This window comes from Sturnus vulgaris, chromosome 14 (assembly GCF_052056855.1).
Source record: "Sturnus vulgaris isolate bStuVul1 chromosome 14, bStuVul1.hap1, whole genome shotgun sequence".
Classification (NCBI taxonomy): Eukaryota; Metazoa; Chordata; class Aves; order Passeriformes; family Sturnidae; genus Sturnus; species Sturnus vulgaris.
In genome coordinates, this window is record NC_142256.1 from 1,592,586 (window position 1) to 1,617,059 (window position 24,474).

Below are 24,474 nucleotides of genomic sequence, written 5' to 3' on the forward strand. Positions count from 1 at the left end.
ATTGCTGTAGATGTCTCGAGCCTTAAAAAACAATATTTTAAAGAAGAAAGTTCTACTATTATGCTGTGCCTTTTAGTACCATCTACTGTTTTCAAATGTGTCAACATTTTCCTTATTCTTAATTGAAAATGTTCTGTTTTGTTGCTGTCTCTTTTCAATGGAGAAATGACATACAGATACTTCTCAGTCTCTATGTCCTTGGGTATCCAAGCGTTTTTTAAAAGCAAAGGTTAAAGCATTTGAATCCTACAGTCAGAGTTTTCTGGAGTTATATGCAGTGAGACACAAGCATGACATGACACTCCAGCGCTGCAAAGCTTCTCTGTAGCCTTGGGTATCCCTGTGACACTGTGGTATCTAAATTCTGTGTGTGTGTATATATTACATCTTGCTATTCAAGGCTGCTGAATATTTAGGACTGCCAAAATACAGGAAAAGCAGGAGGCAGGGTTGGTGCTGAGCTGCAGATGGTGCCCTGCCATGGTGCTGCAGGGGATACAATCCTGCTGGATTGCTGGAGGCTCCTGGATGGAAGTGTTGTAGGTAGCAGAGGGTGCTGTGAGGCCTTGGTGGTGGAGAAGGATTCAGGGGGGATTCATGTTGGATATCAGGAAAAAATTTCTTCACTGAATGAGTGGTTAAGAATTTGAACAAGCTCCCCAGGGACACCATCCCTGGCAGTTTATGGTATGGTTTAGTGGCCATGGGGGTATTTGGTCAAAGGTTGGACTTGATGACCTTGGAGGTCTTTTCCAACCTTAATAATTCTGTGAGTCTTGATGTGCTCATGCTAAGGGTGGTAGAGCTCTGACTTGGGCTGAGCTAACCCTACAGTCATGGCTAGGTGGGGGTTATGTCCTTTTTTTATACACAAGGGGCTCCTCAGTGCTGTGGTCTAAAGCAGGGTATTGCAGCAGACAGCTGGGATGAAAGGTTTCCTCAGGGCTTCCTCATCCCAGCTGGGCTCACACAGCTCCTGTCCCTTCAGCTCCTGGTGTGAGGGGCTGAGTGCATGGCATGGCTGGGAAATCAAACAGTGCTGGTTCTGTACACGTGGAACAGCATTTTCCTCAACGGGAGACTTACCAGGGGAGCAAAGGTCCATGTGCACACTGCCATCAGTCACAGGTCACCCTGGGGACTGCTCACTTTGCTTCTCCAGCAGAAGGAACTGGGAGACACACGGACACTTGGCTGGCTGAGGGAAAGCAACAGCATTTTGATGCTTTTTCCTGCTGCCACAGGGATGTTTGGAAGAATAAAAGATGGCTGTGGCAGGGTGGAGAGTAACCTCCAAACCGCTCTGGATTTGGCAGCTTTGAGATGATCGTTCGCATGCAGGAAGCACAAGTGCTTGCTCTGTGGCTCCTCTGGAGAGAGGGCAAGAGTAGAAAACCACTGAGCTCCAGAAACACCTTTGCAAAGCTGATGTCAGGGACCCACCTCACCTGCCATCATTAGATTTGTGGTTAGGATGTTTTCATCCTTGCAGCAGTGATATCCTATAAGTGTGATGCTGAGGGTGATTTTCACCAGCACTGACACTGCCTGAAAAGTCAAGGATCAGATGTGGACGCTGCTCACATCACACAATGCCTTTCTTTAAGAGAATTCCCACCAGTTGTGCTGCAACATCCCTTGGACTGAGGTAGTGTGTGAGGACAAGGAAAGCATCTGGCCCCAGGGGTGCTGTGCAGGGTGGTGCTGGTGGGGTTGGATGCTCAAGTTTAAACAATGGGTGGTCCCCTGTCTCCTTGGAAGATGGGGATGGTTCTTCCAAAGGGGTTGCATAAACCAGTCAAGAATAAAGTGACTCGTGAAGGGGCCTGAAGTGCTCCCTATTTGCTGCTTCTGAAATCAGTTGCAAAGAAATTGTCCTGGCTTAAAAGCTAGAAAATAGGTCAGTGTGACTCATATGTCAATATTTACTGCATTTATGGCAACTTGTAGAAGGGAAAAATCTCGCCTGCCTTCCATAATACTTCACAAGTTATCCCATTCCCATGACAAAACTCTCCCTGTGCCCTTGCTCCTGGTTCTGCTTCTACTGCAGTGACAGCCCAGTAAATTCACTACTACTTAGAGTCCAGTTGCTAAGTAACAAGCCAAAGATCACCATGCAGTCTCTCCAAATGCTGTGGCCAGATCTGCACAAAGCCCCAGGAATTCCTTTGGAGGCAGAGGTCTCAAGGACTCGCTGCCTGTGGAGCTGGGAGCAGCCTGGTGGAGCAGCAGTCCTGCCACCTGAGGCTCTCTGGTGTCAGGGGACAGCTCCATTGCTTCCCCAAAAAGGGCTCCCCTGCGCTTGTGCTGATGGGCTATGATTTTTTCAACATTCATTATGACCTTGAATGAATATTTTTGTTGTCCAACTGGCACAATTTGGCCATAAATAGGAGGTGAGCTGTGGGAACCTCGCTGGAGCAAGCTCTCAGTTGAGTAAAGACTGAACTACTGGGCAAGAGAATGATTCTCTCCCTTGCCCCTGAAGCTTTCTATTCTACCCTGCTTGTTTCTGCCTGAGGATCTTCCAGCATTCACCTGATATCTTAATGGGGGAATTTGCAGGATGCTCTTTGTCTGCATAATGGGAAATCCTGGGTGATGGGAAAGCTGTGGGGTGAACTGGCTGATTCCCAGCCCAGAGCCTGGGGCTTGCAGCACGAATAAAACCTGGTGGCAATGCTTGTCAAGAGTGATCCCCCTCTGTGACTCTTTCCAGGGGGCTGCTCTCCCTGAGGAGCTCTGAGAGTCCTCCAATGCCAGTCCAACCTGGGGAGGGCTGACACAGCCCAGAACTGGAATTCCCACGTTCTGCTCAGCAGGCAGTTCCCAAACGGGGCCGTTTGGGTGCAGTCCCAGAAAAGGCCGAGCTCACTGTGCACTTGGGAGGTGGCTGCACCCCACGGCAGCACAGGAGTCGTGCTGGGGAGGAGGAGAGGCTGTGGCTGCATGGTTTGCAGCGTGCTTTCAGCTCAACAGGGCTATGCATTGCAGTGCTCCATCTGTTCCTCTAGCAGCCGAGTTATCTTTAGCTCTGAACATGTCAGTGTTGTGTGGTGCTGGTATGAACCACTTCAGCTTGCACCCCAGCTTCCCTGTAGTAGTTTAGAATTCCTACTGCAGAAAACTGCCTGGGATAATTCCCCTCCTCACCACCACCCTCCCCTTGCTTAAATTTTTATTCATGTTTTTACATGGGCAAAACTCCCCCAGCCTATATATATTTTATATATATATACATGTATTAAAAAGCCTGCTCCATTTGAGAGCAGTGTTCCAAACTGCCACCTGTTTCAATAGCAATGTTGCAGCATTGGAGAGGATTACTGCAGAATGCTAAAGTAGCTTTCCCCCCAAGTGAAAGCTTCATCTGATTTGATTGAAAACCAAATTAGACCTTGAGATTCTGACCTTCTGACATCCTGTCATATATACATTTAAAGCACCCAGCAACAGAGAATGTATTTGTGCAAGAGTGCCAGTACCTCAATATAGAACCTAAATCCAAATACAAGTGCTTGCGTGTCGTGCTGCTATTTGAATATGTAAATAAATGGGGCTATAAATAGCTCTATATGTTATGTACATGTTAAGTGAAGGTGGCAGATCCGACAGCTGAATGGCTCTGCTGTTTCAGAATGCTGGGAGAGGCTCCCTGCACGCTCCCCACATCTCATGTATGCTCCTACCCCTCTCAGCCTCTCTGCTATCACATTTTTCAGGCCTCTGGAGAAGATCGTGTGTGGGGACAGGAGCTGTTAATATTCTGAGTCTGTGCTGAGTTGCTAGGCTACAGAGAAAAAGGAACATTCAAGGAAAAGGGATGGTAGAAGGAAGAGGGTCTGCTGAGCTGATTGGAGATCCAGAGAGGATCCTCTGAGGTCCTCTAGTCAGAGGAAGGGATCATTTTGGGGAAGGAGGGCTTGCATGCATGTGGGATCAGCTGTGGGTAGTCCCTGCTGCCCTGGCACAAACAGAACCTCAGGTCAGCCCCAGCCAGAAAAAAATGGCAGAGGAGGGAGTAAAAGGCAAGATCCATTGAGATCCATTGTCCCCTCCCATGTCACTGCTTGCCAGGTGTGCACAGCTGATTCCTGCTGCCTGTCCCAGGGTGTGCTGGCTCACCAGGATGAGCATGCCATCCCATACATCCCTGCCTGCATTTTCCAGGATGTTCTGAGCTCCCATCTGAGGCTCTGGTGAGGAGGGAAGCAAACCCAAAACGTGCTCATTGCTTACAGGTTGGATCTCATCTCCTTTTCCCTCTGCAGCACCCTGCTAGCCCAGTGTCTCCTGTATCTTCAGTGTGGCTGCAGGGGAAGGCAGCTGTGGCTTTTGTGCCCCTGACCACCTCCTTTGTTGCTTTCCTAGGTCACTGATACACAAAGCATTGACCCTTTCATCCATCAAGAGTTTGTAGCCAGGATTGCAGGGGTTTTACAATACAGAAGCTGCTGTCTGAGCCCTGTTATCCTGAGTCCCAGCTGTTTGCCCCAAAAAGGAGTGCCAGGTATTTAGCTGTCCCAGCTGTGAGCCACCAGACCTTTCAGGTTCTGTGTGTTCCACTCTTCTGGAGGGATGGGTTTGCCCTACGCTTCCCTCCACATCAGGTCCCTCAGGAAAAAAAAAAATTAAACCGTGTTTTTGGGTATTTTTATTATCTGGATACTTTATTTACTGAGCTCACGTGGGCTCCCTGCCAGCTCTGCAAATAGAGCTCCTTGGCTCCAGGACTGTTGGTCCTGGTGCTGCAGCGAGCACTCACTCAGCGTGGACAGGGACTGCAGCTTGTTCTCCCCATCCAGCTGGCTGTGAACTCAAAGTCTGCTCTGCTTGTGGACCTCCACAGCCTGCTGAAACCTCTTCTTTTTTTTCTTTTTCTTTTCCTTCATGCATCCTGCAATAAGCTTGACTTGTTCAGCAGGATCAGGAGTGCTGTGTACAGCTGCAGTGTGAATGCTGTTTTCAGTGCTAGCAGCACCCACCCATCAGGTCTGTGATCCCACAGCCAGGACTGGGAGGGGTGAAGGGGGAGAGGCCAGCCTGGTCCATATGGTGGGCACTCTGCTGGCCTCAGCCTGGGCTGGTTCCCTTGGCTTGAGCCTGGAACAACCACGGGCAGACTAACCCATGGATGGAGATGTGGGACACATATTGAGAAAGTAAGAAAATTACAGCCTGAAAAATATTCCAGGCTGGAGCTTCTCAGCTCTGTTCCCAGCCCATGAGCTGCTCCAGCTCAAGGCTAGGGAGAATTTCTCCCAGGGTGATCATTTGGTCAAAATAAAAAGGAATTAATAACAAAGATAGAACACCTGTTGTGGTGTGTGCCCAGGCCCTGGCAATGGGGTGTCTTCTCTCTGAACCAATCACCTTTTCTCTACTCTTGGAGTTGCAGTCATGCTATAAAACCAAGTGTGTTTCTGAATAAACTTGGCTCTTTCTTCCTGTCATGAAAGATGACCATGTAGCTGTGCATCTTATTTCTGCTGCACTTAAAGGGTTAAAACCCCTTTCCACGGCTACATTTGGAGGTTCCAGCAAGATACATGGAGAAGGAGGTTTCCATCACCCATCCATCATGATTGCTGTTTTCAGTAACCTTGACAAGCAGAAATTCTCTCCTAGAACAGGTCTGATGATACCCCTGCCCTTTCTTGCTGTCCCAGCATGACTGGGCAGTGCTCTGCCCACACTACAGCTGAAAAAGCTGATTGCTGGCCCTTTTCTCTAACACCATTCCCTCTCACTGAGCTTGTCACTTGAGGTGTGAACATTCTGCACAGATGCAGAATATTCAGTGCAGAAAGTCACCCCTGATACGGAACTGGGTCTCTGGGTGCAGGAGGGCTTGCAGGTGAAATGGTTTGTACCCACTTTGCTTGTTCCTGTTGAAAATCAGGTCTTGTTTTCCCAACCCCAGGGCTGCCATCCTCTGTGCTGAGACCATGCCTGACCTAACTGAGCCCCCGTGCCAGAAATATGTCCTGCTCTCCACCATCTACTTCATCCTTCCTACGTGACCAAACTTTGCGTTCTACAGGAAACAAACACCAGTCTAAGCTTTTGGTCAAGCCAATCTGTGCCAGCCTAGTTGAGGTGATGGTTTCACCCAGAAGGTGCTAGTTATCTTAAATGATTTAAAGGACTTGTTTGCCTCTGGCTAACTCCTGGGAAATGACATCTATCTAGCAATTTTTGGACTCTGAAACAGGAAACCTTCCTTCCCTGAGTTAAAACAATGTTGTCAAAGCCCTGTGTGCCTCGATATTGTTGCAGAGTCTCGTGGTTTCAGTGCTCATAGCTGGATATATATTAATTTTATTTCACCATGTAAAGTAATATATTTTTTATTTTATTTCACCATGTAAAGTAATAATATTGCTTTATTTATAACATGAATTCCTATCTCTGCAGCCCCAAACTGCACTGGAGGTCTTGACAGCACAGGGAATTACAAGCTCTGTCTAATTTTTTTCCTCAGGGAGGAAGAAATAATTTCTGTGTTTACACACTTAGCACTTGCCCAGAGATGTGGGGGAAAGGTTTAGGAAGCATCACTCATCTTCCAGCATCAGCTTTCCCTTGACATAATCCAGTTTTCTTCCTCCATCCTTCTGAGTGCTCTGGAAACTGATATCTTCACTGGTCGCTGTTCAAATGTCTCACTCAGATTTAATTTACTCTAATAGGCTGGTTGTTGCATGTTTAATTAAATACCAAGTAATTATTAAAAGCATTTTTGAGCTTTCATGGCTGTATATTAGATATGCCAATATGTGTGTACAGGAGGACACTGGCAGCACAGGCTGCAAGGCAGGAAGGGCAGTGCCAGAAAGGAGAGGAAAGGGGAGAGCTGGGATTCAGGCACCAGCAGTGTGGAGGGCAGAGGGGTAGAGGGCTGGATTAGTGCAGGTCACCACTGGAAGGTGAAGATGGCCTTGGAAAGCACCAGGGTTTTCTGTGGTGGGTCAGCATAATCTGCTTTAAATCACCAAGCACTTCACACCAAAAAGCATTTTTGTTATAAAAGCAAGTTCTTGGATTCCCTTTCCCAGCTCTGCAATGCCTGGTCATAATTCTTCTCTGGGACTCCAGAGGTAGGGCATTAATGCTTGTGTCCCACACTGTGGGCATGGGTGGCCTTGTGTGTGTCTGGGGAGAGGTTAAGAGAGTTAACAAAGGGGGTTACATTAACATTTTGCCTTAAGTAAATATGATAAGAGAGAGAAGGGACTTGAGAAGGCTTGCAGCAGCCAATTGGAGACATCTGATGCTCTAGCAAAACATAAATGTGAACTCCCCATCAGTTCCCAGCCCATCTGGGATTAGAAAATTGTGTAACAGCATCCCTATCTGCCCCCAGAAGGGTCAAATTCATGTAGTGCCTTTCCCAAACTTTATGTATGGCTTTGCTTCTCTGCCCTTAGGTGAGTCTTTGGCCAAAGTGTGCCCTTCTGTGCTGGTTTGCCATGGCAAGCTGCAGGAAACCAAAATGTGCCCCCATTAAGTGGCTGCTCTGTGGAAAAGGAAATTTCTCAAGTTGTGCTGAGTTTTGAGAGCAATCTAGCTGGTGCTGCACAAACAATACAATCAAAGGGGAGAAAGAGCTCTGGGTTTGGCCTGGCTGCTGGCACTTGAGGGAACAGAGTGAGGAGAGCAGCCCAGCAGCAATGGTGTGCAGCAATTCACAGCAATGGTGTGCACCAGCTCACAGATTTCATGGCTCAGGGGTAGAAAGTGCCTGGCATTGTTTTCAAAGCACTTGCCTGAGGAAGATGTGCTGCAGGTGGTGATTTTGGGATTGCTGCCTGTAACTCAGAGCAAGGTTGCCGTTTTGCCTGGGCTCACAGAGCAGGTGATGCTCATCCCTGTGCCCATCAGTTCTGGCTCTTTGCTCTTGATCTCTTTCCAGCAGGACTGGGGCAGTTCAGCAGGTGACACGTGGTGCTCAGACTGGGCACTCGGGACTCTGGAGGCCTTGTCACAGCAGATCCCTTTGGCTCAGGACCCAGCTATGTCCTCTACACTGACACCTGCAGGGCCAGCACCATTCCAGGTGCTGCAGGGATAGGGCCAGGCAGGAGAGAAATAGGGCAACAAAGCCACACTTTCCCCGCACACCCTGAGTTGTTGAGGATATTGCCGACACCTGTCCCAGTTTCTGGTCATGCATTCAGCAATTAAACACATGCAAATTACTACAAAAGTAGATCAGATTAGTGAGGGGAAAGTATCCATGCAAAGTACTTCTCAGGTCTTGAAGAAAATGAGTTCAAGAGCACACAGACCTGCAGCACAGAAGGGCACAGAGTATATCCTAGAAGCCAATCCTTCTTTGCACTGCTGGAAGAGTGCTCTTCCTGATGCCCAATTCTGTGCTGGCATCTGGCTATTTAAAAAGAAGGAAGGTGGAAAAGATCTTTCCTGCCTGCTAGGCCAAAGTGGAGAGAGAAGGGCAGTAACCGAACTATTTGTCACTTTATGTCCAACAGCTGTCATGCAGAACTTCAGACTTGTAAGCTGGGCACTGGCACTTGCACCAGAACAGAAATTAAAAGCAGTATTTTGGCAGGATGCTCTCCCCATGAAAAGTACAGTAAGTACAAAAGCTGCTGCCTCCTGCCTCAAGCAAAGGTGAGAGTCTGAACAGAGTCTGCTGTCTGGGGGCTGGAAAGGCTGCTGGCAGGTATTTCCTTCTGGCAGGTTAACTGGTGCACCTTGAGGTTTGGGATGCCTTGATTTATCTCTTTGGAGATGGACAAACCCATGTGAGGGCTAAGTAGTTTTCTTTGATGAGCTTGCTGAGGGAGGGCTGTGGCCATTGTGCTCTGTCCTTCTTGTGTACATTCCTGTATATTCCTGTATATCCCTGTACATTCCTGTACATTTCTGTATATTCCTGTATATTACTGTACATCCCTATATATTCCCATATATCCCTGTACATTCCTGTACATTCCCGTACATTCCTGTACATTTTACACCGTTCCAATTCCTTGCAGCTGACTGCAGACAGATCCTGTCTTCTCCCCTTCAAAACAATTCTTCTTATTTCTCCTATCTCCTCCTTCAAATGAAACATACTTGAGGACTACTTTGTCCTTTAATTTCTTTCCCAAGAATGACGGGAACAAGAGCTGGTGTTTAATCATCAAAGAAGTTGAAGCCAGCAAACTGTTCATTAGTCTCTGGCAGTGGCAGCTTGGTTTTTACTAAGTCAGATGTTCCATTTTTTCTCCCTCTTTCTGGAGCATCTTGGCTTTCCTAATGTTCTTTTGTGATCTTGGACAAGGAGACCATATGTCATTTGCTTATATAGGGAAGGACTTTTATTTGGTTGCTTCTCCAAAAGGAGGTTCTTTATCAAAGCCGGGGGGGGAAGTCAAGTGGTACAGCTAGAGCTGGAGATGAGTTGCAAAACCTCCTTTATCCCTCATGCCCAGAGTCCTGCAGCAGCATAAGAGCAGTGCACTCTCTTCCCTGCAGAAAAGTTATTGTTCCCAGTGCCTTACAAGTGCTTGGTGAAGCAGCCTCCAGTAGCAGCCTGGAACAGTCACCTTCACTTTCAAAGCCCCACTGAAAGGTATCCAACTCATTTGTCATCCACAAAAATGGACCAGGCACAGGAGCAATATCTGTGTTGCCAGAATTGCTGGTATCTGAGCAAATATTTGACCTCTCCACACACATTATTCTTTCAATTTCTGATCCTGATGCCTCAGTCTAGTGGAGCCCCTAATGAGCCTGCACACTTCTGCCTCTGGACTAGTTCAGTGCTGAGGGTTCTCTGGGTCACAGCACGAAGGAAAATGATCTGACCCAGCCTGCCCATGATGTGTGTCTCTTAGGAGCTGTGCTGGGGATTTAGGGAGCAGCTGCCTGGGAGTTCTGCTCAAATATGGAAGCAGTTGGAAGATGGAGCCTTGAAGCAGCAGGTTCAGCACCCTTGAGCTATTCTTTCCTGTGAGATCCTTCCCATATCAGCTTGAATTTATTTTCCATATTAATGCTTAGACCTTCCAAAATACTCTTACGCTCCTGCCTTCATGCTTTTGTAACATCTAATTGCACAGGCTCTGTGGAAAGTTATTTCCATTACCTTGCCTCCAGTCTATTCTTGTGCAAAAACCCATTGCTGAATGTCAGACTCTGCCAGAGCTCTGCTCTGTGCTTAACCCCTGCAACAGTTCTCCCTGCCTTGCTGTCTCCTGCTTCTATCAGAGCCTATCAACTACTTCTGAGAGTGTTTGTAGTTATTTGTGCTCTGATGAGTAACCCTGAAGTGTCTAAAAGGAGGTGGTACCCTGTGAGCCTGAGAGCACAAGGTTGTGGTTGTTTACCAGCTTAATACAAGCACTAAAGGGAGCTGGAAAAGAGAAAATCTGATTTGCACCTGTTTAAAGTGATTTGTATACAGTGAAGAAGTCAACTGTGGGACTCACGGCCACAGGAGTGCAGATGCCAAAAGCTGAATATTTTGAGAAATAAGATAAGCTCTCATAAGAGAAACTGAGTATCTTTGATTAAGAGGGTACCAGCTCTGACTGAGGAGATCCTTAAGTCCAAATAGCTGCAGAATTAACTATCACAACAAAGACCCTTTTGAACTTATATTCCTCCCTGCCATTCTCTTTCCTGTTACTGAATACAGGCTATGGCTGTACAAAGAATTTTGGTCTGACACAGTACACTTCTGTCTCCAAAATCAGCACAAATAAATTTGTAAGAACTCCACTTGATTCAGGTTTGTGTCCTGCAGGCTGACATGGGACTGCAGGAGAAGAGGGGCTCCTTAATTTTGTATCCCTCCACTCACTGCAGTGACAGAAAGGGACACGGTGCCCTGTGGTGCTCCTGTCCACCCTTGCTGTTCTTTGGTGTGCAGACAAGGAAGCTCAGGTTCCCTGAAGTGCAGTGTCCCTTGGTGGTCTGGGCACATCCCTGCACGCCATTAGCACACAACAAACTGCTCTGTGTCCTCACTGAGTTATGGTGGGTTCAGACAACATCTGCTGCCTCCAAGCTCCAGCACCCTCCTGCCCTCCAGCCTGCCCCTGCTTCAGCAGCACCAGCCTGTGCTCCCCACAGCAGGAGGGGCTCCTCTCGTGTGTTAGTCTCCTCCCCTGGATTCACAAATCCTCTCACTGCCTTGGTCCTCCCAAACTTTGCCGTCCTCTGCACGAGGGTGTTTGTTCCTATGCTCAGGTCTGGCATCTTAACCCTTCTCCAAGGGGCAGCTTTGGTGTTGTGGGACAGTGGGTTCATTTCTGCTCCGAGGCTGCACAGAGCCAGCACCAGTGGGGAGGGGTCCAAGGCCAGTCCAGGTTTGCTTCCCAAGGAGCATTTCACTCCCAAAAGGGGCTCTGTGAGGTGGAGAAGGAGAAGCAGCTTAAAGGATAGAAGTTAATAAAGGTGTTTGGAAAACGAGCCAGTGGAAATCTTTTCTTGAATTCATACCAATAGTGCCAGCTTATTTCCCTTCTTGCTGTGACTCAGCTGCTGTTCCCTCAGACTTCTCTGCCCTGTCCTCTGAGAGTCTGGGGAATCCCTGTGCATGCTTGGCTGAGTTTGTTGCCTCTGGGTTTCTGCAGGAAATACCTTCCTCCATTCATGCCCCTGCCGTGTCAACACTCCAGCCGCTCACACGGTACACCCTCTTTGGTTTTGGGGTCTCAGCCGAGCTTCAGGAAAGGCTGTAATTATCAGTATCCTCTCATCCGGAGATGGATTTTATCATCCCTGCCCTCAGCAGCTGGTAGGACACTCCATCATTCCAACACATGAGGCCCCCCAGGCGATCTCCTCTTCCTTCTGCAAAACTTTTTGTGTCCCTCTAGGTGAACTCACAGGAGAGCAACTCTGCCCCATGAGTGTCTGCCAGCTCTCACCTCTGCCTTGCGTGCCTCAGTGAGCAGGAAGGCAGAAAGAGAAAAAAAGCCTTTGGAAGAGCTTTGGAAATCTTGGGAGAGGGGGTGTAGGGGGGAGATGGCTCTGGCAGCTCACACGGAGCTGCTCAGCGGAGCACACCGAGCCAGGCATGTGCAGGGATCCCTCAGGGACAGCCAGGCTCAGCATCTTCCCGGCTTTCCAGCAGGCTCAGGTGCCACCCGAGCTCCGGGAGGGGAGCTGTGGTGCCCAGAGCCATCCTGCACACCGCTGGGACAGGAGGGCAGCTCAGGGATGCTGCTGATGCTCAGCGATGCTGCTGCAGGGGGTTAAAGGGCTGAGAGCGGTGCTGGAGCTGGGAGCTGCTGGGTACCAAACTTCGGGTCAAACCGAGGGATGTGGCCACTGCTGGGCTGGCAGAGATGGAGGAGAGGCTTGTTTTGAAACACACAAGCCCTTTTAGCAAAGAGGCAAGTGCTTTTTAGGTCAGTGAGCCTCCTTAGGCCAGCTTCCCCCTGGCCAGAGCTGTGATTGTGGCATCTCAGCCTCCCACAGTGGGATGCTGGTCAGGGCAGGGGCAGCCTGGCATGGCCAGCTGAGCTCTGGTAGCAAAGCCCAGCTGGACAGAGTTTGCAGGTATCCTTGCAAAGCTTGCTTTTTCTTGGGATGGAAAAAGGGAGAACAAGGGGAGGCATGCAATTTCTGGTCATAGCCACCCTTCAAAAGCTCCCTTTGCCCTGTCCCAGCATTTTATTTTTTTAAAATAAATTCCAGGTTCATGCTGAACACTTTCCAAAGTGCAGTGCAACCTGCAGGGAGTTCCTGATGAGGAGTGGTATCTCCCTTCTTCCAGCCTTGTGTCTCCTCCCCAGCAGGCACCAGGTGAAGCAGGAGGTTGCACAGGGTGGCCTGGCTCACCTGTGCCCCCTCCAGTCTGGGTCCTGCCTTTTGTCCCAGTTCAGATTAACTTGGCAGGGCGAGCTGGGAGCTCCCATCCTTGCCCCGGCTGTAATGGCCATGGCCAGACTCTAGTCCTGCCTGAGCATTTTATGATCCTGCACAAAGGGCCAGTGGGATCCATCATTTGGAAGCATTTTTGTTGCTGCTGGAGCTGAACTGGTGCAGCGTGGAGAGGGTCTAGGCTGCCAGTTCAGAGGCAAATGGAAAGTCAGATTTTCCTGCACCTTCAGCAGCACCAGTGGAGAACTCTGCTTCCTGGGGTGTGTGCAGAGGGAAAACCCCTCACTAATCCCTGGCACAGGCAGCAGGGAGATCCAGCTGTGCTGTCCCACCAAAGTGCCTCAGTGGTGGGGTAGAAGGAAGAGCTGGAGGGGTGTGTGGGCTCCAGGTGTGCTTGAATTCCAAGTTCTTCACTGAACCCAGTAAATTGGCCAATCTGTCAGCTGGTGATTCTGGGAAACCAGCTTGTGCAATATCTGTGGCATCAGCAGGCTTGTGAGTGCCTTGGGTTACTGGGAGGTTTGGGAAAGCCTCATATTAGCCCAGTGACAGATAAAACCCCACAACAAAGGCATAGTCATCCAAGACTTGGAGGAAAATCGGGCTCAGTACTTCTGATTCCTGAACCTATGAACCCCTGCATGCCTTGGCTCCATCTGGCCATTCTGCTTCTGCAGAACGATGTCACCCTTGGCCATTTTTGTGTGTGCCTCGGAAAGGAAGGCTGTGATTAAGATCTCAGCAGCTCTGGAGCCTGGCCTGGATGTGATGTTAGGGTGGCACATGGGTACTTCATAACTGCCTGACCAGGAAATGGGGATGAAGGGAAAGGCAAGCTCACTGCTTCCATCCTGCATTCTGCACCTCTCAATTGCTGTAGGGACCATGTCAGTGCTGCCTCCAGCCTGTGCCTCCAGCCTGTGCCTGCCTGTTGGATCCCACAAACCTGGGATGTTTGAGCTTTCTGTGTCTTCTGGCCCTGCCCCCCTGGAGAACACTGCTTTTGACCTGAGACGTTGGAGAAGGCTCCAAATTTGAGTGATGGAGTTAAAATCACGGGTGTGTAGTTAAATAGAAGTGTGTGCTTTCACATGGTGAAGGGTTTTAAATCTGAGGTTTTTATAATATAGTGATGGGTATGGAATAAGATGGAGGATTTTGGGTGGTGTCCCTTTCAGTGCTCATCTGCCTTCTTCTTCATAGTTTCAGGCAGTAGTTTCTGGTTGGACAATTAGTGCTGCACTGAGGGTCACAGGAATTTGATTGTTGGGTTAAAAGCATAAATAATATAGGTGTTATTTCTCTATTGGACTGTTTAGCTTTAAGAGACCTTGTAGCTAGCTGGATTCATCTCCATTTTGCTCGCTTCTAGCTGGTAGCTGGAAGTGTTGCTGAATTTTTTCTACTTGGGATAAGATTTAATAAACAGCTAAGCCCAAACACGAGAAAATCTGTTTCCTTCGTGTGTTTTTTAATCCTGGCCCTGAGTGAAGACAGAACAGACTCCACACAAACCATTAATTAAGTGGTGCAAACACCACCCCATTACACCTTCCCTTCCCCAGAGCTTGGTTCTGTGCCCATCCCATGTCAGTGCCCCTTGTCCTTCCAGGGAGGGCTGACCACTGTGGATGGACACCTGCCCTGCTCTTCCTTCTGCCCAGAAAGCCTGCTTGCTGTTCAATAACCTGATGAGAGCAGCAGAACAAGAAGTGGAGCACAGGAATCAGGAGAGAGGGAGGCTGAGGGAAACCTGAGGCACTGTGTGAACCATGATCATCAAGTGCTCACCTCCATGACGCTGCCTAAAGAAATCTATTGTGCCAAGAAAGCCAGGAAGGTTGGGGAACAGGGCTCAACCTGGGCTGGGCTGGCTGCTCTTCCCCAGGAAGGTCTCTGCACCTGAAGAACATCATCTAGCTGATGGCTGGGGTGTAGGCTTTTCTTTCTGCACCCCTCTGAGTTTGTTCCCATCAGTGCTGGAAATACAGAGGATGTGTTTAGAAGGTGCTTTGTTCATTTTGTGAGCAGCTTTGCCCTTTTTGTCTTCTGGAGATCAGTGCCACCTCTTGCCTGCTGCTGCTTGAAGGCTGGCAGGAGCCTGCAGTGACAGCAGAGTGGCCTGGTTAGGGGTGAGGTGTTACAGGGCTCTGTCAAGGATTAGGAAAATGCAGGTCAGTGAAGGAGCTGCCAAGATGTGTGGGTAGAGTTCTCAAAGGGGGAATGGAAGGGATGCCTCTGTAGCCAGGAATCCCACAGGCAGGGCATGAGTCTGTTACCAACAGGGGTAAGAGGCTTCAGGAATTTGGGTGCTCTGCTCCTCTGTGCTCTCACTGCAGTGCAGCCCCAAGCACCCTGGGAGGAGTTTTGGGGACAGCATCTTCCTCTGGAGGGTCCTGACTGAAATGAGAATGCTTGTGCCTCAGAGAGATGGACTGGAGGCTTCTGAGGCAGGAGTTTACAGCCCTTTAAAAAGCAGAGCAAAACAGTTCCTTGGCCAGAAAGCTGTCACTGTGTCTTTGTTCTTTTCAAGACAGCACAGAAAGTGACAGATACAGCTCTGTATCTGGTGTACTCCGCAGATTTACTCCGTGACCTTTCGGATGTGCATGTGGGTCTGGATTTCTGAATCATAGTTAGATACCCAAAAGCTGGCATTATCCGTGATGTGGGATTATTTGAGCTTGTTTTCAGAGGTGTTAATCAAACCTGGCTTTGAATGAAGTCTGTGGGAGAAGACAGGCAGGCAGATGCCTCCGTGCTCAGCCCAGATGTTGGTGCATGAGCAAGCTCCTCACCAGCCCCTCGCACAGAGCTGGGATTTGCAGAGCAGAAAGGCTCATCCTGCAAATTCATGTGGTCAAGAGGATTCCTGTGGCACTGTAGGGACTTCTTGGGAAGAGACAATGTCTCTATGATCCCACCTGTTCTAGTTCATTTGCAAAAATGCTTTTTATTTAAGGACTTGGGGAAAAATCTCTGACTTCTGTAGGGTCACTGTCAACAGCACTTGTGCCCACTTCCTCATCAACATCCTATTAATTTAGTACTATCTTGTTTATCCCAAAATCTTGTCTCCCTGCCGATTTAAGACCTGTTGTGAGAATGTTTCCTGAGAATATTTCCTGCTATTAGTGTGGACAAGACTCCTTCCTACACTGCTTGTTTACCTGAAAGGAAGAAACTGTTCTCTTATGTGGCACCACACTGTGCCTCTGAACAGGTTGATCCAAGGCCTCTGGATGTGTCCTGGATGTGCCCAGAAATGGGTTTGGTTTCTGCAGAGCTTCAGCCACCAAACGGCTTCTATAAAATTATTGTGCTAGCAACAGTTTTAAGCGTCAGCTTTTCTCTATCAGACAGGAGGAGAGCAGGAGATCTGTATGGCATTGTGCTAGCTGGGGATGGTTTGGGAATCACAGAATCATTTAGGCTGGAAAAGACCTCCAAGGCTGAGTTCCACCTATGACTGACCCCTGCTTTGTCAGCCACTGAGTGCCATGTCCAGTTGTTCCTTGGCCACCTCCAGGGATGGGGACTCCACCGCCTCCTTAGCCACTCCATTCTGATGTTTAACAACTTTTTCCATGAAGGAATTCCTCCTGATGTCCAAATTTATGGGGAATTTTTCAGGGAGCTGCCCCTTTACCAGTGGATCATGCTCCACTGAGGACAGATTTCCTCCCCATATGTCCCTTGCTGAGAACCACGATGAACTCCCAACTTAGCTCCTGTAATGAGGCAAGTGCTGAGAGTTTGTCACAGCTGGCCTGGCTCGACCTTGAAACCTTGGCCTCGAGGTGAGGCTCTCCCTGTGCCCTTTGGAGTGGCCTCAGCTTCTGCTGGAAACAAAATTGGCTTTTACCAGCTGCGTGGTAAGAGCAGTGCCTGGGCATGAGCAGATGGCATTTATGTGACCTTCATGTGAGGGAAGTGGGAGAACAACCCTGGAAGTCTTTGCTGGGTAGGCACTGATGGTTGACACCCTTTGGTGCTCCTGAACTGCTGCTGGTGGTGGTGCAGCAGGCTTGGACAGCAGGAGTGGGATGGAGTTTTGCTTAATTGGAGTGGTAACATTTTGTCCCCTGGAAAACTCAGGGTTGCTCCCACTTTCAAAGAAATCACAGCACACATCCTTCAAAAAAACCAAAACAAACCGCCAAAAAACCAACCAACCAACCAAAGAAACGGGAAAAAAACAACCGAAAAAAACCCCAAGAAAAAACAAAAAAACCTCCAAAAAAACCCAAAAAACAAGCAAAAAAAAGTGTTGGAGATGTGGACCCAAACATTTGGGTGCCAAGGAATTGTGAGAGGTGTTGGCAGTGGCAGTGGTGGAGGGATGGAGCTGCATGGCCCCAGGCTGACGTGTGCCCCTTTCTCTCCAGGATTACACCATCACCATGTACTTCCAGCAGAGCTGGCGGGACAAACGCCTGGCCTACAACGACCTTCCTCTCAACCTGACCCTGGACAACAGGGTGGCTGACCAGCTGTGGCTGCCTGACACTTACTTCCTGAACGACAAGAAGTCCTTTCTGCACGGGGTGACGGTGAAGAACCGCATGATCCGGCTCCATCCTGACGGCACCGTCCTCTACGGCCTGAGGTGAGTCCAAGGCTTTGCTTTCATGGCTGCTGTCAAAAGCAACACCTCATTTAAACTTCTGCCACGTCCAAAAATACTCTGGCAAGGCAAGGACCCAAAAAGATGCTCAAGTGCTGCATGGTTTTGTGTCTCTAAGCTGGAAGTGGCTGTTTCTTTCAGGCCTCCGACATTTCCTGTGCTGCTATAGATGGATGTTGGAGAGGGGAATAGTCTGCTCTGGGAGTTTCAGGTCACTGTCATTCATGTTGCATAACACTTCCATTTGAAACACTCATTTTCAGTTGCTTGTAATTTTCTGCAAGTTTGGGCTATGAAGATGAGCCTTTGTTACTGTGGTATCCAAGGTTAAATTTCTGTAGCCTTTTAGTCAAACCACTTCAGTCATTTTTTTGTGTTCAAGATAGGTTTGTGTATGGTTTAAAAAGAATGTCTGTTTACTAGAACAATTCTGAAGACTGAGGCTTGAAAATTGATATCTGGTAGGAGAATGGTCCTCAGTGAGGACACTTTTTGTGGTATCTGGAACAAACTGACATAGGCAAGTCCAAGGCCTTTGAAATTACTGTGCTTGTGGGAAGTGGAGAGAGAAAAGGTTGGTCTTACTCTGTTATCTGAGTATGTGAAGGGGCCAGGGGAGGTAATAACATTAAATGGAGAGGCAGAGGGCTAAAGGGCAAATTTGCAGCTCCAGGATGCTGTAGCTGAAATCCAGGAAATGATTTTTCCAACCCTGTGTTTGTTTGCTTTATTTCAAGTATTTTTTGTTTGTCTGGGTTTGGTTTTTTGTTATTGTTGTTGGGTTTGTTTGGTGAGGGTTTTTATTTTTGTCATGGGTTTTGTTGTTTTTTTTCTTTTCAATTACCAAAATTCACAGCTGGCTCTTTTGATCTGCCTCTACAAATATTTGTGATAGCATCTCTGGGCTTATGTCCCAGTGCAGCAAAGGAGAGGGGTATCCCTTCAGAGAGGGTACACTCACCCTTCCCATTTACAGTATCAGCTCTTGTGCTGTGTTCTGTGGCAAAGTGTGACTTGTAGGATTATTTTACACCTCTCTGAGTGGCAGGGCTGTTTTGGGGAGGGTGGGGCTAGGTGTAGGCATGGCAAAGCAGGAGGCTGCCCAGAACATCCTGCCTGTTGAGCCCTGGGAAGCCAAAGGAGCAGCAGCCCCTGCTGGTGCTGAGGGGCATCCTGGGGTCCCTGGGGTTGTGTCTGTGCTGTTTTCTCCTTTCAGTTAATGAATGCTTCTGCTCCAGGCCCAGAGAGTGAAAAGGAAACAAACCCAGCTTTGTGACCCTGTTGTGCCTCTCCCTTCCCAGGATAGGTACATCCATCTCTCTCCCTCGGGCCAGTTGATGTTTGTCTGAAGCTGTCACAGAGCCCCAGGCTGGCTTTACTGACCCACCAGAAAGACTGCAGCAGTCCCACAGCTGACTCCCCCGGATTGTCTCATTGTATTAAAACAGGAGTGAAGGCCAGGCAGGAAGATGTTTTGACTTGGGGGCAGGTAGGAGTATAAATTCAGGAAGGAGGGGGCTCAGGCTGCTCTTTGCTGCTGCTCAGCCCACCTGAGCACAGAGCTGCCTCCCCCAGGCTGGTGGGCAATCTCTGCACACACCTGCACAGCACAAGTGCTGGTGTATTTTTATCATCTGCCATTTAGTCAGCTCGAAGAACCAGCAGTGTGAACCAAGCAGCACGGGTGACAGGCACTGGAAATCCTTGGAGGGTTTGCACTCGAGCTGGCTGGGGATGGGACACTGTGCCAGCTCCTCACACATTTCCCTTCCCTTCTCCTCCCATCCCAGCTCCCTACAATAACCTGTGCAAACGGGAGAGAAGAGGAAAATTGCACCCAGGCCAAATGAAAGAAAATGACAGCTGTTTGCCCACTATTTCCAGGGCCTCACTAAGAGGTTGTGTGTTGGTTTGACTTTTGGCTGGTTTTCCTGGAAGCTGCTCCCTTGCCCCTGGAGAAAATGGCAATTGCAGAAGTGAAGCTCTGAGCAATGGCAGCTACTGCTCCTCAGCTGTACCTCAGGTCAGGATGGCTTGCTGGAAGCACTGGGGGTACAAGCCAGGTGCCCTGAAAGCTTGAAGTCCCTCTAGCTTTGCTCACAGTGGTAGGAAAAAGATTTCTTTAGGGCTGCTTTCTACACTGACTCCTGCAATTTTGCTGAAAACAGGAGTACTAGGTCCAGTTTTTTCCAGGTGCAAATAATGGTGATCCTACTAAAAAATACACAGCAGGTGTAAGCAAGCAAGAAAACAGTCCCTGAATATTCACCTGTGTACATAATAATATAATATTCACCCTCCTCTCTGTAAATGTGCAGCCAGGCTTGCCCTACCAACAAGAAGGGAAGTGCAGGTCTGCCCTGTGCTCTGAAGCCTGTTCTTGTCTTGCATTTTGTGGAGGAATTTCTGAAATGGAGTGGTCCTGATGGCAGAGGGCCCAAGGAGGCAATACCTGCTCCTTTCCCTTTGTTTGCCTGTTTTCCCCCGAGTGAGATCCCACATCTCCTGCTCCTCTCCTGCCACCTTCTCGCCAGGCGCTTCCCCCTCCTCTGAGCTGATCCTGTAGCAAAGTGACTCAATCATGCTATTTGTGGCACAACACTCATTTTTTTTCCAGCAGGCTCTGATGTCAGAGAGCAGGGAAGGATGACATCCTGGCAGGCCTCTGCCTTCAGCAAGTGTTCCAGGGACCAGCAGGACCAGGCTCAATCCCTGGACCAGACCCCAGGGTCCAAGTCAAGGCACGCCCAAGTCATGAGCAGTTTCTGACTTGTGTGAGAACAAGAGCAGGCTCCAGATAACTTGTTTGCACGAGTAAATGAAGCCCTGTAATCCATTGCAAAAGCTGGGAGTCAGAAAAGCATATTCTTCTTGGTTTTGGTGGAATTAGCAAATTAATGGTTGAAGGGAGTGCAATTCAGCTCCATCTCAGGGAAGCGTTCGATACAAAAGCTTACTCCAAAATTCATTCCCACGGGGCTCAGATTAAAAGCTGGTTGCCAGGTCTCCAACAAAAGGAATGAATAAACAGCAGCAGTGATGCTGGGATGCAGGACTGGTGTTCTCTACCCCCTTCCCAGTTACCAGATGGCACAAATCCCAGAAGGCGAAATTGAGCCCCGAGCCAGCCCAGAGGGCACTCCCAGCTCCATGAGCCCCGAGTGGGATGGGAGGATGCAGGAGGTGTAACCTGGCACGGTGGTGCCTGAGCTCACCTGGGCCCTGAGCACCCTGCTGGAATGAGAAGTGCCTGTGAAGCACAGGAGGGATGTTCACCCACGGCGTGAAACTGGGGAGTGATAAAATGATGTGGAAATATTGCAACAGAAAGGGAGGCTTGGAGGTGCTACCCACAAAGACAAAGCTGCTGGGTGGTGGAGGGAGGTGGGTATACCAGTGAGGAAAAGCTGCATAGCACTGGCTAAATTTATTATATTTTTCCACCTAATGGCGCCTTTTTTTTTTTTTTTAATTGGTCAGAAATTGCATTGGTCCCATCAAATTTTAAACAAAAATTAGGGAGAAATCTTTTCATTTAAGAAAAACTATGTCAGAGAATGTTGATGTTTCACTTAGGTCAATATTTCCCTCACTCTTTCAAGCAGCTTTACAACCACTATTGATGTTTGAGTAAAAGAATTACCAAGGCTTTTTCTCGACCTCTAGACACTGTCTGGAGCCCTGCCCCAATATTCAATAAGCTTTACATTATCACACATTCAAGCTACACATTGGTCTGGGATTTTTCTTTCCTTCCTCAGACCATGCAGCATCCATTTGGTAGTGAAACAAGTCGACACTTGTCAAGTGCTGATGTCACCAGCATTTTGCTGTCTGTTTTCAGAAACCTAAAAATAGCAACCACTGTAACAATGCTGAAATTCTCCTGTGGTAATTGGGGAATTGTATTTGAAAGCAGCTTTAAAACCCCCTTCAGGGAAATCTTGAAGCCGTTTGGTTTCATTCTAATTAGAGGCAGAACCGGCTTTTTGGCAAAACAGGTGATTTGAGGAGGCCAGGCTGCATCCCTGGGCTCGTGGGGGATCTGGGATGTTGGGAAGCAGGCAGGGAGCAGCGTGGACCATGCCTGGCTGGCGAGGAGCCCAGGCAGTGTAAACTGAGCAACTGGAAAGCTGCGGAGGAATTTGGTGGTGGAAGCAGAATCCTGCGCGGAGGGAAGGAGGGATCTCCTCCTGCGAAGGTGGGGGTGGTGCTGGGAACGTGTGCGTGTGTGAGGTGGGGGTTTTTATTCCTGGCCCTGGTGATGTAACGAGGTGTGCTTCAGGGATGAGTCAGTTCGGGAGCACTCAGGGGTGCCAAGACACCGTGGGGCTCCCAACCCAGGGAATGCTCTCCTGAGCCCTCTCATCAGGGTAAAAAAATCCCGTAAAGCAAGAGGGAGAGAATTGCTGTGCTTCAAACACCTCAAAATTTGCGGGTTAAGCTGAGAGATGTTGGGTGTATCTGCCCTGGCAGCTCTTAATTTCTGCTCTCCGTGGTGACTTCTCACCAGTCAGGTGCTCCTGGGGGACTCCTGGGGGACACCAACCCTCTCATTGCTGGCCCACTTGGGGACCAGACCTTGCTGCTGGGCAGGACATCCCTTCTGGCTCACCTGGCATTGTGGAGCAGTGCAGGGTGATGTCCAACATCCCACCTCTGACATCCCACTGTCAGAGCCCCCCCTGCCACCCCAGAGCCTGCCCTGCCTGCTCCCCACGGCTGGGGCTCCTCCTGAGGCTTCTCCAAAACCCCCATCCCCAACCTGCCCCTTGATCAGGTTTTAGCCCTGGCAGTGTTGCATTCCCCAGATCCCAGTCTGGGGTTATTAAGCTCTCCAGCCAGTAGAAAGGTTTCTTCTGCTCCTGTCTCACTTGGAGCTGCTGTGCAGCCATCTCCTTGTTTTCCCCACGGGTGTTCGTTGATTTTCTGCAGAGAATCTGGCCTGATGGGTTAAGACAGGAGTTTTTAACACCGAGGAGTTTTTTTCTGTACTGAGACCACTGAGCAATTTCTTCTCCCATCTCACAGGCCAGCAGGGAAGAAATCCACTATTTTTGCTTCCCTTTCCCTCCCTGAGAGAGGTTTGTCTGGAAATGTGAGAGATGATTCAGGCTCTACCCAGTCTCTGGGAGCTCTGCCTGCTCCCTCTGAAGGTTAGGCAAAGGCAACAGAAGTCTCCCCTGTGACAGCTGGAGTGCAAAAGTTGGGCTCATATCCATCCATCCATCCATCCATCCATCCATCCATCGTCCATCGTCCATCATCCATCATCCATCCATCCATCCATCCATCATCCATCCATCCATCCATCCATCATCCACCCATCCATTCATCATCCATCATCCATCCATCCATCCATCCATCCATCCATCCATCCATCCATCCATCCATCATCCACCCATCCATTCATCATCCATCATCCATCCATCCATCATCCCTCATCCATCCATCATCCATCATCCATCATCCATCCATCCATCCATCCATCCATCCATCCATCCATCCATCATCCATCCATCATCCATCCATCATCCATCCATCATCCATCCATCCATCCATCCATCCATCCATCCATCATCCATCCATCCATCCATCCATCCATCCACCCTCCATCATCCATCCATCATCCATCCATCCATCCATCCATCCATCCATCCATCATCCATCCATCATCCATCCATCCATCCATCCATCCATCCATCATCCATCATCCATCCATCCATCCATCCATCCATCATCCATCCATCATCCATCATCCATCCATCCATCCATCCATCCATCCATCCATCCATCCATCCATCCATCATCCATCCATCCATCCATCCATCCACCCTCCATCATCCATCCATCATCCATCCATCCATCCATCCATCCATCCATCCATCCATCCATCCATCATCCATCCATCATCCATCCATCCATCCATCCATCCATCATCCATCATCCATCCATCCATCCATCCATCCATCCATCCATCCATCATCCATCATCCATCCATCATCCATCCATCATCCATCATCCATCATCCATCCATCCATCCATCATCCACCCATCCATCCATCATCCACCCATCCATTCATCATCCATCATCCATCCATCATCCATCCACCCATCCATCCATCCATCCATCCATCCATCCATCGTCCATCATCCATCCATCCATCATCCCTCATCCATCCATCCATCATCCATCCATCATCCATCCATCATCCATTCTTCCATCCCCCCACTTGGAGCTGATCCTAAAGCCTTGTCCTGCTCCCACCCCCAGGCTCTGCCTTGTGCCAGCTCCCCAGCACAAAGATGTGGAGGTTGGAGAGGAGTTCCTTAGAGGGGAAATCAGGGTTTAATGAAGAGCTCAGCTCCCCAGATGAGGTTAAAGAAAGATCCTCTCCCGCATTTTTGTCTCCTAGGGTTGGGATGACGGATTTAACAGGAAGCACTTGAAGGAAGTTTAATAATATGAATTTTCTCAATAGTCTTAGAAGGTGTGGGAGAATAAAATAGGACAAAGCAGCAAAGCCAGAGCTGCTCCTCCATCCTTAACGTTGCAAGAACAAAGGCAAGCACCATCCTGGCTGGAATTGCTGCCTGTGCTACATCTCCTATGAGTCTGAGTTTTTTATTAGCAGAGGTCAGGGAGCATCCACTGTCTCCTGAGACAGCTGGTGTGCCCTGAACCCCCAGCTCACCCAGGCAGCACCTCTTCATCTCCCTGCATATCCTGTCCCAGCCACCACTCCTAAGCCTGTCTCTGGGCTTTGCCTGTTCTTTGTCACCTCCCACAGGTTTAAGTTATGCTGTTTTATTAATGCAACTTGTGCCAGCCTGATGCTCGTGAAGGGAGATACCTCTGTTAAGTGCAAGTCACTGATATCTGAAACAATTGTAGGAAAAGAACATTTTTAGACAGAAAGGACATTTTTAAAATAACATTTTTAAAGGTGTTTTAACATTTTTAAACCTCCCTCTTGTTCCCCAATTCAGCTGGC

General features: G+C 48.9%; 1 protein-coding gene across 2 annotated transcripts in view; it reads left to right on the top strand.

Annotated features, from left to right (window-relative positions):
- Nucleotides 1-24,474, top strand: part of LOC106853687 (gamma-aminobutyric acid type A receptor subunit theta) — a 74,268-nt gene that overhangs the window by 32,245 nt on the left and 17,549 nt on the right. For both annotated transcript variants that reach the window (XM_014877086.2, XM_014877087.2), the window contains exon 4: nucleotides 17,241-17,461. In XM_014877086.2, the coding sequence (XP_014732572.1) occupies nucleotides 17,241-17,461 (221 nt within the window). The remainder of the gene's footprint in view (nucleotides 1-17,240; nucleotides 17,462-24,474) is intronic.